Raw genomic sequence first — 18,546 nt, forward strand, 5'->3', positions numbered from 1 at the left:
TGGGTTTACATTTAAGCTGGTAAGTTTTTCTACAATACCCGAGTGGGGTATTGTGTCGAAGCCTTTGCAAGGTCAAGGTAGGCTGTATGGACTGCCTTTCCTCATCAATGGCCTTGGTGACTGTTTCAAGAAGTCGACCAAGTTCAAAAGGCATGATCTTCCCTTGACAAAGCCAAACTGGGTCGGGTCCAATGTCTGCAAGTCCCCTATATCTTTGTTTATGAGCTCCATTATGATCCTCTCCATAGCTTTGCAGACTAGACTTGTTAAGCTTATGGGGCGGTAATTACCAGGGTCCGTGAGGCACCGCCTTTGTGGAGTGGGACCACAGTTGCCGTCGCCACTCCTTGGGCACGTATCCTGTGGTAAGGCTGAGATTAAACAGCTGCCTTATGTGCGGGTTTAATTCCTCATTTAGCTCGTAGCACACAGCCGGGACACCATCCGGTCCCATTGATGCTGTGTTTTTAGCTTTAGAGAGAGCAGCTTTCACCTGCGCATTTGAGATGTCCGGGAGGCTACACTCGGCTGGGATAGTTATCTCTCCTTTAGGGGAGAGGGGTGAAGTTTGCACTGAACCTGTCTGCCAGTATGTTGGCAATGTCTGTGGGTTCAGTGATTTTTGTATCATTATGGACTAATTCTGAGCATATCTGGGAGTTTCCACCCAGGTTCCTAACATAGCTGAAAAAGGCCTTATGATTGTCCTTTGAATCCATGGCAATTTTTCTCTCAAAATTGGCCTTAGTTGATTTTATGAGTGCTCGTATTTTTTACTAATAATGATCAGGGGTGACTTCCCTTTTATGGATTTTGTTCTATCATGTAATAGCTTTCTCCTCTTATTGTAAAGTTTGTTAATGGCTGGGGTCCACCAGACTGGACGCTTGCCCTTTGTGGAAAGAGTCTTGGTTTTATTTGGGATTGCCTGATCCATGCAGTCCTGGAGGTGTTCATAGAAGGCATTTGTAAGGGCTTCCATAGCTTGGGTTGTGGTTTCCTCTGGCTCAGGGGCCTTGAAGGATACCACACCAGTCTTGAGTAGTGTGAAGTTTGCTTTAGAGAAGTTCTTCACTATGGTCCTTTTGTTTGGGGTGGGGGCGGATGTGGATTTCCAGTGAGATTAGTTTATGATCAGATCTCACCAATGAGGGATATACTTCGGTGTGGAGCATTTTGTCCCCATGTTTGTGACAATGAGATCTAGTATATTTTCTCCTCTCGTGGGAACAGTGACTAGCTGTTCCATGGCATTTGAATTTATGAACTCCAGGAACCGTTGGGCTAGAAAGTTAGGGCTTGAGTAATGTTCCCAGTCTATATTCGGTAGTTGAAGTCACCCAATATGATGGTGTTTGGAGATACATTTATACCCTCCAGTGTCTTCAGGAAGGCTGTGTGGGATTCCTGAGTTTGAGAGGGTGGCCTGTAGCATGCTACAATTTGTAGAGCAGTTTTGCCTATGGTTAGTTGCACCTGGATGGTTTCCGAAGCTTCGTGCGTTGCCACCAACCTGGAGGTGTGGGTATCCTTTATGAATATGGATACACCCTCCTTTTGTGGTGTGGTCCGGGTTTTGGGGCCGGAACGCATGATATGAGGTAAAACCTAATAGTGCCGGGGTGCTCTCAGGAGCCTTGAACCAGGTTTCAGTTACAGCACAGACATCGATGTTCTCCATACTGAGAAGGGCCTCGAGTGCGTGCATTTTGAGATTTAGACTTCTGGCATTGAGCAGCATTACCCTCAGTTTCTTCCCATTTTTTTTTTCTAGGGTGGTAGGTTTAGAATTTGAGCCTTGCCTAAAAAAGGCACTATGGGGGTGGCAAGAGCCTTAGCCAATATCCGGAATCCCAGTGGTGACAGGTGCAAGCCGTCCCTTGCGAAGCAGCGTGGCTTGTCAAGCATGTCATCCCAGGCAGACAGACACTGGATCCCCTTTGAATGACACCAGACATTAAGCCAATTGTTAAAGCTGATCATCTTGTCTCTATATTGTGGCATCATTCTTGGTGAAGGAAGGATACTGCTCAGGGTTAGGGTCATACCTGCCTGGGCTACATAATCAGAGAGCTCCTCTATGTCTCTTTTCATGTAGTCCAGGGTCTCAGGTCGTTCACACTAGCATGGACAATGACTGTGTCATATTTGTACTTGCCGTGGAGTGACCCGAGTGCTTGTGTTATGTGGCGGATTCTAGCGCCCGATAGGCAGCTTACTGTGACCCTCTCCTTGTTCAGCCTGGTGAGTGGGACGTCAAGTGTGTCTGACTATGGAGTCACCTATGACAAGAATGTTTGGTGTTGTATTTGGCCTTAAGGGCTGTGACTGCTTTGCACACTGCTTTTGTGGTTTATGTGTTGCTTGTGGGGTGTCTTGAGGTAGCAGTTGTTTGCGTGTCTGCTTTGGAGGCCTCTGCTGTTTAGGTAAATTTTTACTCAGAGCCTCCGAGTATGTCTTTGTGTATTTATGTGTTTGATTCAGTGGAGTGGTAGCATTATGTGAGGCTGGTTTTGTGGTGTTTGTAGTTGCCTTCTCCTCCTGTCTGGTCTTGCCAGTCCTGAGTTGAGAGAGCTCAGCCTCCAGTTTGGCTAAATAGCTGCATCTCTCGCAAGTATTTGTGCGATGTTATATATATATATATATATATATATATATATATATATGTGTGTGTGTGTGTATGTATATATGTATGTGTATTAATGTATATATATATATATATATATATATATATATATATGTATGTGTGTGTATATATATATATATATATATATATATATTATATATATATATATATATATATATATATATATATATATACACACATTTTATATATATATATATATATATATATATATGTGTATGTGTGTGTGTGTGTGTGTGTGTGTGTGTGTGTATATATATATATATATATATATATATATATATATATATATATATATGTGTGTGTGTATATATATATATATATATATATATATATATATATATATATATATATACACACACATATGTTGACAGTTGGAAAGCAGGTTATTTGTTAAGCAAGTAGGTTATGAGCTGGTTGTGGATCCATTTTTCTAAAATTTTCCCGAGGAGAGAAAGTATGACTATGGGACAATAGTTGATTAGTTCTTTGGAGGGGCCACCTTTGCGGAGCGGTATAATATGAGATATTTTCCGTAGGAGAGGGACATAATGTTCTTTGATAGAGCAACTTGATATATGCTATAAAAGTACAGTTTTGTACCTACCATAAATGTAGATGTTCGAGTGCTAATACAGCTGCAGTCATTACAGATGGGTTCTCCTGCCGTCAGGTGGGTCTTCGGTCAGCCGAATTCCAAAGTCTAGGTCCGGCGTCGGTTGTAGTCGCTTCTTCCCTGACGTCGGTGCGACAGGGGTATAAAAGAACCAGCCGACGCCATTTTCTTCAGTCTTTTTTGCCGTGCGGTGCCCGAAGCAGAAGCAGTTCGCAAGTGCCGGTCAGCCAGCTCCTGAAATTATGAAAATTTTGAAACCGAAGTCTTCTTTAAAGCTAAGTACCCCGTTGGGGAAACTTTTCTTGCCTCAGACCGATGTCAGACAAAGTTAACAATTGTATTTCTTGTGGGAAGCAAATACCGCACATAAGGATTTCCATTCCCTCTGTATAGCTTGTTTAGGCCCAGACCACGACGTCTCGGGCTGTCGCTTTTGTGCTACTTTCAATAAACGCACTATTAAGCGTCGGGCGGAGTTCGCCCAGCACTACTTTGGGAAAGCTTTTAACTATATCATGTCGTTGGAGACTCCGACTCCTGTTTTGTCCAAAAAACGCAAGGACAAGGACCAAGGACCCGCCTGACGGCAGGAGAACCCATCTGTAATGACTGCAGCTGTATGCACGATGAACATCAAACAGTTTACAGTTTTCATAGTGCAGAGATGTATAAAATGAGCTATGTAGAGAGTTATGTAAATAACAATGACAAATTGCACATAAATAATGTTTTACCCATTTAGTGGGTTAAGCTATAGGTTTGCTGTTCAGAAGTTTGACAGCGTATGGGAAGAAGCTGTTATGGAATCTGGATGTCCTGCATCTAATGTTTCTGCAGCGCTTCGTTATTGGCAGGAGTTTGATCAGTCCATAAGCCATATCGTGTATATCACTCAATCATTTTTGGACCCTACCACAGCATCTGTTTGAATACATGTCCTGTAGGGATTGAAGGTTGGAGCCAAAGATTTTTGTGGCCTATTTAACAATTTTATCCATTGCCTTCCAGTCAGCTTGAGAGCAATTTCCATACCAGACAACTATGTTGTTTGTCAGTACGCTCTCATTGTGTCTCTGTAGAAGGTAAGTAGGACCTGTGAGGGGAGGTTAGCTCAACAAAATCTCCTACGGAAGTGGAGGCATTGTTGGGCTCTCTTTATAAGGTAGGAAGTGTTTGTGGCCCAACTCAGGTCTTACGAGATATGTACGCCTAGGAATTTGGTGCTATTTATTCTCTCCACTGCTGCACAACGATGATGATAGGGGTGTGTGGCTTATTCTCCTTCCTAAAATCGATGATGACTTCCTTGGTTTTCACAACATTTAGTGCTAAGTTGTCAGTGCACCAATGAACGAGTTGGTTCACCTCCTCTCTGTAGGCCCCCTTGTCTTCCTTCTTGATAAGGCCAATTACTGTGGTGTCATCTGCAAATCTGATGACTCTATTTGACTGATGTGTAGCTGTGCAGTTGTGTTAGAACTGAAAAAAGTGGACTGAGTAGAGATGCTGTTTGAGTGATGCTTTCCTGTTAAAACTATTTGTGGCCTTTCAGTCAGGAAGTCGAGGATGCAGTTGCACATTTTGTTTTCTATGCCTAGATTACTCAGCTTAGACAGCAGTTGTTGTGGAATTACCGTATTGAAGGCAGAGCTGAAATCTATGAACAGCATGCATATGTAAAAGTCCTCATTTTCCATGTGGTCCAAGGTGAAGTCTGACTGGACACGTGTCCTTTTTCAGCTGCAGCCCGGGGAGAAAAGCTCCATATAGAACAAGCAGTACAAGATACAGAGTATGCTAAAATATTAACATGGACTTTCAAAGTTATTACATAATAATTTCAGACAAACGGGTGGTATTCAAAGAAAAAGACAGGTTGAATTACATAGTCATTACAGTGTAGAAGATACAGTCAATTCATATTTATAGGTTCATAGATTAGTACTAAGCTAACTGTCCTTGCGAGCCATTTTAAGCCTAGCCAATTGTCCCTTGTGAGACTCAAACCCTGCACCTTGTGTTTGCAAGGCAAATACCTTAACCATTAGGCCACCCTCCAAATTTATTGTGAACGTTCATAATTACAATCAGACATTACATATTACATACAAATGAAAGAAGTGTTAAAGCTATGGCATCTGTAGTAGAATGATTTGGCCTGTATGTGAATTCTAAAGGATCAAATGTAGCAGGTAGGCCGGATGTTATAAGATCCTTGACCATTTTTTCAAAACATCTCATTACTACTGAGGAAAGTGCAATTGGCCGGTAATCATTCAATGATGCTGGAGATGGTTTCTTGGGCAGAGGGATGATGTTTGTGGTCTTGAAGCAGTTGGGGACTTTTCTTGACTGAGAGATATATTGAAAATATCTGTGAAAACTGGTGACAGCTGATCAACACAGTTTTTAAGTAGCCTCCCTGGGAATATATCTGGACCTGCTGCTTTGCTGGGGTGAACCCTTCGTAGGTTCTTGCATACCTTTTCCAAGTTGAGGCTTAGTGATGTGTCATCTACACTGGTGAGTAGTCTCTCTGGTGAGGTTCTACTTGATACCTCAAATTTACTGAAGTAGATGTTTAGCTTGTTTAAAAAGTCTGAGTTATCACAACGTGTTGATGGTGGCTTATAGTCTATGATGTTTTGGATCCCTCTCCACAGCTGCCTGGGATCTTTCTGGTCAGTGAGGTGTCACTGTATTTTTAGACTGTAGACCTGTTTTGCTACTCTCACACCTTTGTTCAAGTTGGCCCTGGCCTTTTTTCAAAATGTTACTTAACAAATGCTCTAAGCAGAACCATGTGGCTGCTGATGTGTGAGACGCCCTGGTAAAAGTAGCATTTAAATACCCTTTAAGGTTCTTCCATGCATGCAAAGCAAAATAAATTAATTTAAAGAGTTTGCTTTGTCACTGGTCTGCTTTGCTTCCTTGGGATAAAGGCCATAAAATAGTTACTCTGTCTAAAGCTCTTGGCCCTATCCAATTAATAACCATGTTGCCTGTGGACAATCTTGCAGATGCAACATCCCTCTGCCCCCCCAATCATTCTCTGACCTAGGAAAGAAAATAGGTAACTGGATAGTCTATTAAAAAACTCCTCTGAAACTACTTGAAAGATATATTAGTTCTGACGCTTACCCTGTCCTTATAGAACACTGAATATCACATAGGTTCATAGGTAAACAGGTGACTACTAGGCTGATAATGCCAAAAGGCCTTTTTCAGCATAGCCATGCTTTTCAAATGTATCGGACACATTTTGAAACTCTAGTGTTATTTTAAGGGATACATGCAGGCTTAGGCATGGATGGTCAAGCTATTGCAGGCTGCCACGGTCTAACAGACACATAGGAACAAGACCAGGAGTAAATTTCAGATTTTCCACCCAATGGTCAAAGTTACACTTCAACTGGGTTAGGGAAAAACTCTGCTTCACATGGATGGAAAGGCTGTTCCAAGGAAGGGGTAGTCTCTGAGAGACATACCTGTCCTTCCAACATGCCCTAAAATCTTTATTTCACATGGATTAGTCTCTGAAACATATACCTGTCCTTCCAACATGTCCTAATTATGTTGCAGACAAAGTTTAGGTCCCTATATTTGGTAATTCTGATGCTATTTGCTTTATAAATGTGCAGCAGGTCCAGCAGAGCATGATCAGCCTCTCAGCTGTCTAGAAAAGACAAGGTACAGGGACAGGGCTTTGAGATGGTCCTTGTAGGTCATATTCTTTCTACTCTACATTCTTTTTGTGAGGAGCCTCTCTGGATGCTTCAAGTTTTTGCATATCCATGCTCATTTACACACTGAAAAGGGTGCTGTACTCAATGACTGGTCTGATGATGCCCAAGTACAGCAGAACAATGCTCCTTGTCTGTAGATTTTCTTACTACTGTAGACATATAATGGTCAAAGGCCAGGTTCCTGTCTGCATCTGTTCCCAAATCTCTGACTACTGGGTCTACTTTTAGGGGAGTATTACCAAAGGGTAGCAGTATTTTCAAAGCATTTTATTAGGCGTATTGTAAGTTTTACATCATGGCTCTGGCACAAGTTATTGGCCTCTGTCAGGCCTTTCTAGAGGGTATTTGTGGTTTTGAGGAATTCTATAATTGTGTCTAGTTTGCAATCATCTGCAAACCTAGTCAGCCAAAGGCCCCTGATGTTGGTCTTGAGAACTAGATTCCAAAAAGAAGCATACCCAGCACCAAGCCTTATTTTGCTCATTCTAACCTCTGTAGGTTCAGGTTAATCAGGGTACTGGACTCATTGCACACAAGTGCCTGTAGTTCCAAAATTATTTGAGCAAATCTGATAGTTAGGAAGAATGTTTTTTCATTACAGGCCTTTCAACAGGGTAGAGACTGCTAGTTCAAAGAAAAGTAGGTTCAGCTTTTCCAGGACAAAGTTATGGTTCCAAATTGGGGGGCAGTCCATCATAGAGGACAGAGGGGCAGGAATCATTTAAGAAACTTCACCAAAAGGGTAGTTGGTCAAGGACTGCCGGCAGACATGTGGATGTTACATGAAGAGTAAGGCAACTCTGCTGCAAACACATCTGACAAGTTTGAGTGTACCAGAATAATCATGCTAGGTTGAGATCCTGGCACTAATTCTTGCATTACATGGAGAATATTCTCCACTTTGCCAGGAACAGCTTCCTCATATTTAATTTCCTGACCACCTACATATTTTTCTGAACATCCTCAGCCAAAAAGTGTTCAAGAGGAATGGGTGATCACCGTTTTAGTGGGTTCGGGTGAACCAGGGCACTGGACTTCTCTGTGAGCAGGGCTATAGTCAGGAGAAGGGTGAATGGCAGGCCTTCTGCCAGCTGTACCAACTAGGAGAACTAGAGTTGTCAGGACAAGTAGAGGTTCACAAGAATCACTCTGGGGCTCTCCATTCACAACTTATGTAACATCCTTTGGTGAAGTGTGTATGTGTGTGTGGGGTATGCATTCTGTTCCACAGAAAGGAGAGTAAGTCCACTACCCATGAGCTCTTGCATGGACGTCTTATGCAACACTGGATACCTGGTTCGTTTTCTGCAGATGCAAACAAGTCTATGTCAAGCACTTGCCACTTTTTTCTTCAGCATTCTGAACGACATTTTGTCTGTGTGCCTCTCATAGTTGTCAGGCAGGCTTCTGTTTATGGTGTCCACTGTCCTGAAGATTAAACCACCAGCTCCCACAATCATTCTGCAAATCTGCCAAGAGGGTATGAATGTGTGTTCCCCTCTGTTAATGCACTACCTAGTAATGGTGTTGTCCAAAATTACCAACAGTACTCCTCACATTTTTATGGGGTGAAAAACTTTAAGGACATGAATGACACCCAACATCTCCTTTAGGCTGATGTGGGTGTTTCTTTGAGTCAGGTTCTACCCAATCTGGATCTCGTCATTTGCATGCCTGCAGGTGTCTACACTGAAGTGCTATCACTTATGGTAGTACTTAAAGTCATTTTCCTCAGGCAAAGGAGAAGACTATAAAGAGGGTTTTAGGTTGTTATATGTCAGCCAGAGAAACACTTTAAAGATCTGGCTTTGGGTATCAAGCAAGGGAACTTTCCACTGATCATAATGTGCAGGACAAGACACTATTTCTGGCTGCAAACCTAGGTGTCTTCCCTTCCCCAAGGATGGGCAAGCTGATATAAGTTGCTCAGTAATATCCTCCCCCTGTGCCCCCTACAGTGATTTTGTATTTAATTGTTAGCTGTTTTTTGGTTGAGGTGCTGACTTGGTTAGCATGTAAAGGAAAAAACTGAAGGATTGGTCAAAGTCAAAGCCAGGGTATCTGAAGGTGGAAATAATGGGAACTGGAGCACCAAAAAGGCTATAAGGACTAAACAGCTAGGAATGAAATAATTTTTGATGCGCCCCTAGAGTCATAGCTGACTGCTAAAGAAAAGCTTTCTTGTTAAACACAAGTTCCAATAATAAGCAAAGTCAGAATGAAAGAACATTTTGACACAAGGTGAGGGCTGAACAGATCTGACAAGGAAAAGCTCATTTGCATAGGGGGGGCAATTCACAGATTAAGTGGCATAGGTATAGGATATCCATTTATTCTCCTTTTGTGCAAAATAAGCAAAATTCAAATTTTGCTATTTTGTTGGGGGTGGGGGTCAACTTATAAAAATCATCTCCAAAGTCACTGCATCCCCAGGCAACAGCAATTTCCACTGCCACAACTGATGTGCATTTTTGATCAACTGCACAATACTGCAGCTAGCCACTGAGCAAGTGTACCAATCCCATGCTACACAACAATCCATTCCTCTTTATTTTTAAGTAACATTGTCAAAACGTACCCGGCCTCGACAAGTGACCTCTTCTCCATGAAGTATGCATGTTCCGGCAGCAACGTAACCTTTAAGCCCAGAAACCGTCTCCTGGCTCTTCAGTGATACAGTCTTCATACAGGTTACATGTTCCCAATCTTCCAAGTCTATTCTACAGAGGTTTAGAAAGAACAGAAGAGTTACCAGCTATAAATGGAGAAATAAAACCAATGTACTTAAAGGAAATACCAACCACTAATACACTTTTACTACTTTAAATATGATAGTTAATTTAATGCCGCAATGACTCAGTTTATACCTACACTCGACCTGGTCAAGTACTCAGGCACTTAATTCTCTGCCTTTACTTTGTATATATAACTGATCTATTATCTCATTTTCCTACTTCACACAAACTCAAATGTCTTCACAACACTACTGATTCTAACTACTCATCTTTAACTTTTTATATCTTCTCCTCTGACATTACTCACTGACAATCTGAACTCTCTTTTATCATAGGTTCATAGATGTGTACTAGGTTAATGGTCCTGGGGCCTTAACAAGCCTAGCCATAAGATTACCCTGGCATAGTGCCACCCGACCTTAGTTCCCAGAGCCTCTGTCGAGTAGAGCTACTGGTGTTATCCCCGGGGTGAATTTTCTGTTTCCCATCCACTCATCAAGATTTCTCTTGAAGGGGGTCAGCAAGGTGCTCTGCTTGACATGTATGGGAAGTCTGTTCCATAGCATGGGCAGTCTCTGGGTTATGAACCTGTCACTCCAGCATGTTCAGTTAATTGTGGTAATGAGGTTGAGGTCTGTGGAGCGTGTGGTGCGGAGGGATTGGGATTTCTTTAGATGTAGCATTTCTAACAGAGCTGGGTCAGACATGGCTTTGCAAGTTGAGCAGAGATCCCCTCTAAGTATATGATATGAAACAGAGAATAGATGGAGTTTTTTTGAGTCTGTCCATATAGGACAAGTGTTTAAGCCCTAGGATCCTCTTTGCGAGGTACTTTTGCAGCCTCTACAATTGTTGCAGGTGTCAAGTGAGGTACATGCCAAATGGGGTATTGTACTCGATGATTGGCCTAATGACGGAAGAGTTGAGGGAGACAATGACCTCTTTCTTCCTGGATGCAAAACCCTTAGTAATGAGATGTGCCACATAGAAGGACTTTCTGACCACAGTGGCAATGTGGTGATCAAAAGACAGGCTGCTGTCAACCTGTGTTCCCAGATCTCTTATAACGTCTTCTGTGTTCAGTGGACTACCATCAATGTGGTAAATTCATGGGAAAGTACAGTTGTGTACACTTACCATAAATGTAGACGTTCGAGTGTATTCACTGTTGCAGTCATTACACTTGGGTTATCCTGCTGGCAGGCTACCTTCAGTCGGCCTGAATTCCAAAGTCTAGGTCCAGCATCAGTTGCTGTCGCCTCTTCCCTGACGTCAGTGCGCAAGGGGTATAAAAGATTCAGCCGACGCCATTTCCTTTTTTTTTTGCCCCAGATGTCAGGTGCCCCCAAAAAGGAAGGCTAAAAATATGCCAATCAAACATGCATGCACCAAAATATGTTATACCTTCATCTACAAGCAAATACACCACATAGGTTGTATACATTAGAGAAGTGCAGCTAAGTTCCAGCAAAAAGAGATGGGGAATGGTGGGTGGGTAACCCTGACTGCACAGGTAGCCGACGTCATTACATCAGTTTTTCTTGCCCCGAATGTCAGGAGCCCCCCAATAGGGAGCTAAGTTGTGGTGGGGAAAACACCACCAGTAAAAAGTAAATACCAATACCAACATCCCTGAAGGGGGTGAGTAATAGACATAGAGAGGAGAGAGACAAGGGGGCTGGAGGAAGGGAAACCAGGACTGCAACAGTGAATACAATCGAACATCTACATTTATGGTAAGTGTACACAACTGTACTATGTTCTTCGTGTTTCACTGTTGCAGTCATTACACTTGGGTTGAATCCCAAAGCTATGGTTGGGAGGCTGGAGCTAAATAGCATTAGGAGTGCCTATGAGACCCTGCAGAACTGCAGTGGCAAAGCCTGCCCTGGATTTAAAGTAGAGTGGTAAATGATAGTGTTTTGTAAAGGTGTGCACTGAACTCCAGGTAGCAGACTCTAAAATGTCTTTGGTTGGTACTCCCCTGAGGAAGGCTGCTGCTCTGGTAGAATGTGGCCTAATGCCCTTAGGCACTGGCTTGCCATGTTGTGAATAGCAGAAACGAATGCAGTGGCCTATCCACTTTGAAATAGTCTACTTTGAGATAGCCTTTCCTTGTGACCCTGCAGCATATGCCACTAGTAGTTGCTCAGTCTTTTTGAAAGCTTTGGTTCTGTTCAAGTAGAAGTGTAGCTGTCTGTGTATGTCCAAAGAATGCAGAATTCTCTCCCCCTTATTCTGTAGGTTTGGATAAAAAGTAGGCAGATGAATAGTTTGGTTAAGGGCCACATTGGACACTACCTTAAGCATAAATGTCGGGTTTGTCCTCAGAGAAACCCTGTCCGGATAAAAAATGATAAAAGGTTCCACAGCCATGTCTTGCAGAGGTTATTGCTAGGAGCAGAGCTGTTTTCCAAGATAAAAACTTTATATCAGCTGTAGCGGCTGGCTCAAAATGAGGCAGAGTGAGTTTTTTCAAAACATAATTGCGGTCCCATGCTGGTATTGGTGATCTCCTTGGAGGCCTTAAGTTTTTGACTCCTCTGAAGTATTGCCTTAACAAAGGATGAGAAAAGATTGGTGGTTCTGTACTGTAATGAACCGAAATGGCAGAGGCATGAATTTTAATTGATGAAAAGGATAGGCCTTTCTCCAGCATCTCAGTTAAGTATTGCAAAATCTGAGGAATATTTGGTACTGCTGTGTCAATTCCTTGTGCCTGGTTCCAGGCACAGAATCTCTTCCATTTTCCAGCATAAGATTTTCTAGTACTAGGCCTCCTGGCCTCCAAAATAACATCCATCACCGCTTTAGTGAGAGGTGTGTTTTGTATGACTACATTAACCGCCATGTTGCCAGATTTAAGGTCTTGAGTTGGCTGTGCAGAATCTGATTGTTTTGTTGGGACAGTAGGTGAGGTATTTGAGGTAAGGTCCAGGCTGGGCAATGAGACAAGTTCCTTAGGATTGGATACCAGTACTGGCGGGGCCAGTCTGGGGAAATTAGTATCATTTTTGGCTTCTCTTGTCTGACCTTTAGGAGTACCTTGGGGAGGAAAGGCATATACTGTCAAGTTTTTCCAGCTGAAAGACAGGGCATCCACTTTCCATGCTTGTCTGTGATAAGTCCTTGTGCAGAATCTCTTTCGTTGGCAGTTGTGAGGAGAGGCAAATAGGTCTATGTCCGGGCATCCCCATTTCCTTGTTATAATGCTGAAGACTTGTGGATCCAGTTTCCACTTGTGGGGATCCATGAGGTTTCTGCTTATTTCGTCTGCCAGAGTATTTATCTTTCCTGGCAGGAACTGTGCCTGCAGATGTACTTGGTAAGTCAATGCTGTGTCCCACAAAGTCTTGGCTAGTCTGCAGAGGGGGTAAGAATGAGTGCCTACCTGCTTGTTTATATACCACATGACCTTGGTATTGTCTGTCCTTATCAGTAGTTGTCCCGGATGAAGTAGGTCCTTGAGGGCTGTCAGGGCATTCTGAAAAGCTAGCATCTCTTTTTGATTGATATGTAGATGCATTTGGTTGGCGGACCATGTGCCTTGAATACATTTTCCTGCCATGTGTGCCCCCCCAGGCATAATCTGATGCATCCGTTGTCAATGTCTGCCTGGCTGGGGGTAAGGTGAATGGCTGTCCCTTGTTCTGGTGACAGGCCTTCGCCCACCATCGAAACTCCTGTTGCAGGCAGAGAATGAGAGTAATTATTGTTTCCAGGCTGTGGCAATGCTGAGTCCAAACACTTTTCAGGTACCATTGAAGTTTCCTCATATGCAGTCTTGCATATGGAATTAGTAGAATGCAGGATGCCATGAAGCCCAAAGCCTGCAGAATTTTTCTTGCAGATAACTGGGCCTTTGTTGCCAACAATCTGAAATAGGTAGTCAGTTGCCTTTGTTTGTCTGGCGTGAGATAAGCCATCTGGGCAGTTGTATTTAAGCTTGCACCCAGGAATATTATCTCTTGAGAGGGTACTAGTTTTGATTTCTGTTCGTTGACTGTGTACCCTAGGCATGGTAGTAATCTTTTTACAAACGCCAGATGCTGTAGTAGAATGTCCTTGTTCTCTGCTTGTATGAGGCAATTGTCCAAGTAAGGATACATTTGTATTCCTTTTTGTCTGCAGAATGCAATTACTGGTGCCAAGCATTTTGTGAAGGCCCTGGGTGCAGTAGATAAGCCAAAGGGCAGTGCAGAGAATTGGTAGTGCATTGAGCCAGCTTTGAATCTGGGGTATCTTCTGCATGTTTGTCTGTTTGGGACATGCAGGTATGCTTCTTTTAGGTCTAAAGTCACAAGCCAAGCCTTCTTGCCCAGCATGGGCAGAAGCTGCTGGAAGGTCGACATTTTGAATTTTGGTATACCCAGATATGTATTTAGAATAGATAGGTCCAGTATTGGTCTCCAGGCTTTGTCCTTTCTGGGTACCAAGAACAGTCTTGAATAAAATCCTTGTCCCTGCTCTTGTTCTGGTACTTGTTGAATGGCCCTCATGTCCATGAGGGATAAGACTTGTTTTTGTGCCTCTGCCCATTGTTTTTTTTGGTAGGTCTGGCCAACCGCTTGCCCTTGGCAGGGTATGAAAGTGAAACTTGTAGCCCCGTGACACTATGTCTAAGACCCATTTGTCCTGGGTTATTATGTGCCAATTTTGTGAAAAAAGTGCCAGTTTTCCCCCTAAAGGTGCTGTCAGAAGATAAGTGCTTGGCGCAGGAAGGGGGAAATCATTGGGACTGTTTCCTGTAAGGCTGTGATTTGTCTTCTCCACTTTTGGAGGTAGAAGCACCCCATTGTTTAGACCTGTATGAACCTTGGGGCTGGGATCTGCCTCTTGGGCATCTATATCTGCCCCTTTGTGGTCTGTCTGACACTGGAAAGGACCAATTCTTTGTAGGCCAGTGTCTGCTAAATCTTGGAGGTTGTACCTGTAAGAAATCCTTGACTGTTTGCATAGATTTAGCTTTGTCCTCCATTTTCTTTAACACCAAACCAAGTATCATGCTGTAATGGAGCATCTAATAATTTGGCTTTAACATGATCTGGTAAATTTTGTTCCTTTAACCAAGCATGCCTCCTAATGACAGAAGCCGTGACAGCGGCCCTGCAGGAGGCCTCCAAAGAATCAAAATCACATTGCAAAGTATGCTTTCCAACTTGCTCAACTGCATGCAATAAATCCTGCATTTCTTTGTTTTCTGCACCTTCAGAATTTATCAACATTTTCTTTTTAAGCAGTGACATAATATATTGCTGATATTTGAGCATATGAAACTGACAATTTAAAGCCCTTACAGCCAAGGTAGCAGAGGTGTAAATCATCTTTCCCCATCTGTCTAATGCCCTAGAATCCCTGTCGGAGGGGGTAGGTTTTTTTTTGCAGTGGATGACTTGACCCCTTTGGGACCCTGAGAAATAGTTTCTGGGTCAGCAGCAGGGTTTTTGAAAAGTAATTTATGAGAGTCAGGAACCCTGTAATACCTGTCCGGCTTAATAGGAGCTGGAGGTAAGGAGTCAGGGGTCAGACTGGACTCTGAAAATACATCATCTACAATGTCTAACACAGGCGGAATAGCTAGGGGCCTGTGTTGTGGGAGTAAAAGGAAGTCCCTGAGCCTTTTCTTAGATTCAGAATAATCTTGGCTCTTCCAGTGGAAATGTTCCCTCATGGTATGCAAGGTTTCCCCAAAAGAGTAATCCTCAGGAGGAGAGGCTGAAGGGATAGATTCTTCAGCATCAGAATCCTCACAGGGATGAAGAGAGTATTCCTGATCAGAAGAGGAATCTGAAGAAATGGAAACCTGATCTGAAGATTCATATTCTGTCGCTTGCCTAGGCCTCACCGGGGGGGGGGGGGGGGGGTGGGGGCCCTGATCCAAGTAATTAAGTTTTTGGCCATTTTGAGCATCTGTTTTTTGGGCATGGAGGCCTGACCATGAGGCTGTTGTACTTGTTTCTTTGACTTTAAAGATGCTTTAGTCTTTGCCTTTGTAGCTGGAGTCGCTTTAATGTACAATTGAGTAGGTCTGAAAACACCCTCAGAAGCCGATGCCTGATCAGTGGCTCCGGACCCATCTGAGGGAATAGTTTCCGAAGGTCCAATACCTTGAGCTTCCAGCGGCCTAGGTGACTCCACGTGGGAGTCTATAGCGGCCTGCGGTTCCAAAGTAGCGGGCGTCAGGGGCTGCGAAAGCGCCTCACTGAGAACCGGTGACTGGCTTAGAAGAAGCCTCGTCATTGGTTTTAGACCTTGGATGCATGTCCTTTTCTTTTTCTTTGCGTTTCTTGTGAACTGCAGTAGTCGGTTGGCTATCCGATGGGATTGTGTAATTAAATCGTCTGCCAAAGTAGTGAAATGCAAAATCGTACCGGCGCTTTATAGTGCGCTGGTTAAATCTAGCACAAAACCAACAACAAGCAATGTCGTGGTCAGGGCCTAGGCAAGGAATACAGTAAGAATGAAAATCCTTATGAGGTATTTGCTTCCCACAAGAAATACAATTATTAACTTTTTCTGACATCGGTCTAGAGCAAGAAAAAAGTTTTCCCCAATGGGGTACTTAGCTTTTAATGAAGCCTTTGGATCTGAAATTCGAACACGAAAATCTCAGGAATCGGCCGACCAGCACTTGCGAACTGCTTCTGCTTCAGGCACCGCGCGGCAAGAAAGACTGAAGAAAATGGCGTCGGCTGCATCTTTTATACCCCTGGTGCACTGATGTCAGGTAAGAGGCGACAGCAACCGATGCCGACCTAGACTTTGGAATTCAGGCCGACTGAGGGTAGCCTGCCAGCAGGATAACCCAAGTATAATGACTGCAACAGTAAAACACGAAGAACATCTGGGTTTTTCCCAAAGGGGATGACACATTTTTTGGCACTGAGCTTAAGGCCATGGTTCTGACACCAGTCATTGGTCACAGTGGGGCCATTCTGTAGGATGTCAACATCACTTGGGGAGTTAATAATAGTTCCCAACTTGCAATCATCTGCGAACTTTGTCAGCCAGAGTCCCTTCGTGTTGGCCTGGACTTCAGAGAAGTAGATACCAAACAGGAGAGGACCCAGGTCCGAACCCTGTGGGATTCCACTCATGACTAATTGGCAGTCTGACTTGGAGTCAGTTACTTTCACACTGTGGGTTCTATCTGTGAGCCAGTTTTCAACCCATCTAGTGATATAGGGGTTGATGCCAAACTTATTGAGTTTTTCTATGATTCCTGATTGGGGAATGGATTCAAAAGCCTTGGCCAGATCACGGTGGGCTGTATGAACCACCTTGCCTTCATCCACAGCTCTGGTGACTGATTCAAAGAAGTCGACCAAGTTGAGCGGGCATGATCTACCCTTCACAAAACCAAACTGTGTGGGATCCAGAGTTTGGAGCTTCCCCATATCCTTGTTTATTAGGTCCATGATGATGTGTTCCATAGCTTTGCATATCAGACTCGTTAGGCTAATTGGGTGATAGTTCCCACGGTCTGTAGTCGCTCCTGCTTTGTGGAGAGGGATAACTGTAGCAGTGCACCATTCGGCAGGGACAAAGCCTGAGGTGAGACTGTGACTGAACAGAGCACATAGGCGAGGTGCCAGTTCACTCTGTAGTTCATGTAGAACACAACCAGGAATATTGTCAGGTCCCATAAAAGCTGTATTCTTGGCCTTGGGCAGTGCTATTTTAACCTGTGCAGCAGTAATACTGGGTGCCTGGCAATCTACTAGTACTGTGATTGGTCCTGGGGGGGGGGGGTAAAGTTGGCACTGAATCTGTCGGCCAGTATACTGGCAATATCTGTTGGCTCGGTATAGGAGGTACTACTGTGCAGTAGCTCAGAGCAAATCTGGGTATTGCCGTGGAGATTCTTTACATAACTATAGAAGGCCTAGTGGTTGTCTTTACTATCTGCTGCAATTCTGTTTTCATACCTAGCTTTAGAGGATTTGATGAGGGATCTCAACTTTTTATTGAGGCAGAAAAGGGAGTTTTTCCAGTTTTGGGATTTCACCTTATTCCACATCAGTTTCCTCCTTCTGTTGTAGAGTTTGTTTATGGTAGGGGAACACCAGATTGGCTTTCTTTTTTTTTGAGGAGAGTGTCTTGGTTCTACTGGGTATGGTGAGATCTATGCATTTGTGTACGTGTTCGTACAATGCATTGGTGTATGTTTCTGCAGTCATGCAACTATTCTCCATTTGCATGGGTGCCGTGAAGTTAGCCATCTCTGTTTTTAGGATCCCAGAGTTAGCTTTGGAGAAGTTTTTCATGGTGGTTACCTTTGCTGGGGGGGGTGGAAGGGATGTGGATTTCCAAGGTGATTAGTTTGTGGTCGGATCTAACCAGGGAGAAGCTGACTACTGGTGTACAGCAACGGTCACCCATGTTAGTAATGACCAAGTCAGGGATGTTGCTACCTCTAGTAGGGGTAAGAACGAGCTGGTCCACGCCATTGGAACTAATGAACTCCAGGAAACATTGGGCAAGTGTATTGGTACATGAGTAGTTTACCCAGTTTATGAAGGGGTAGTTGAAGTCGCCTAGTAAGACAGTGTTAGGTTGGACCCTAATATTCTCCAGGGTGCTTAGGAACATGGAGTGTAAATCTTGGGACATGGCTGGGGACCTATAGCAGGCTACAACCTGAATCACTGTCTTACCCAATGTTAGCTGCACCTGAAGTATCTCTGATGCGTTATGCTGGGCTACCAGTCTGGAGGTGTGCGCATCCTTTATGAATATGGAGACACCACCGGCTTTTGGAACTTCGGTCTAGGTTCTGGGGCCGAAAGGTGTAAAATGAGTTAT

The 18,546-nt window shown here is 43.6% G+C and overlaps 1 protein-coding gene across 1 annotated transcript in view; it reads right to left on the reverse strand.

The window, feature by feature from the left end:
- Positions 1 to 18,546, reverse strand: part of CPSF1 (cleavage and polyadenylation specific factor 1) — a 2,236,766-nt gene that overhangs the window by 335,145 nt on the left and 1,883,075 nt on the right. The window contains exon 30 of the mRNA XM_044069873.1: positions 9,585 to 9,726. Coding sequence (XP_043925808.1) covers positions 9,585 to 9,726 — 142 coding nt within the window. The remainder of the gene's footprint in view (positions 1 to 9,584; positions 9,727 to 18,546) is intronic.

This window comes from Protopterus annectens, chromosome 4.part0 (genome assembly GCF_019279795.1).
Source record: "Protopterus annectens isolate FY-2018-M chromosome 4.part0, PAN1.0, whole genome shotgun sequence".
Classification (NCBI taxonomy): Eukaryota; Metazoa; Chordata; order Ceratodontiformes; family Protopteridae; genus Protopterus; species Protopterus annectens.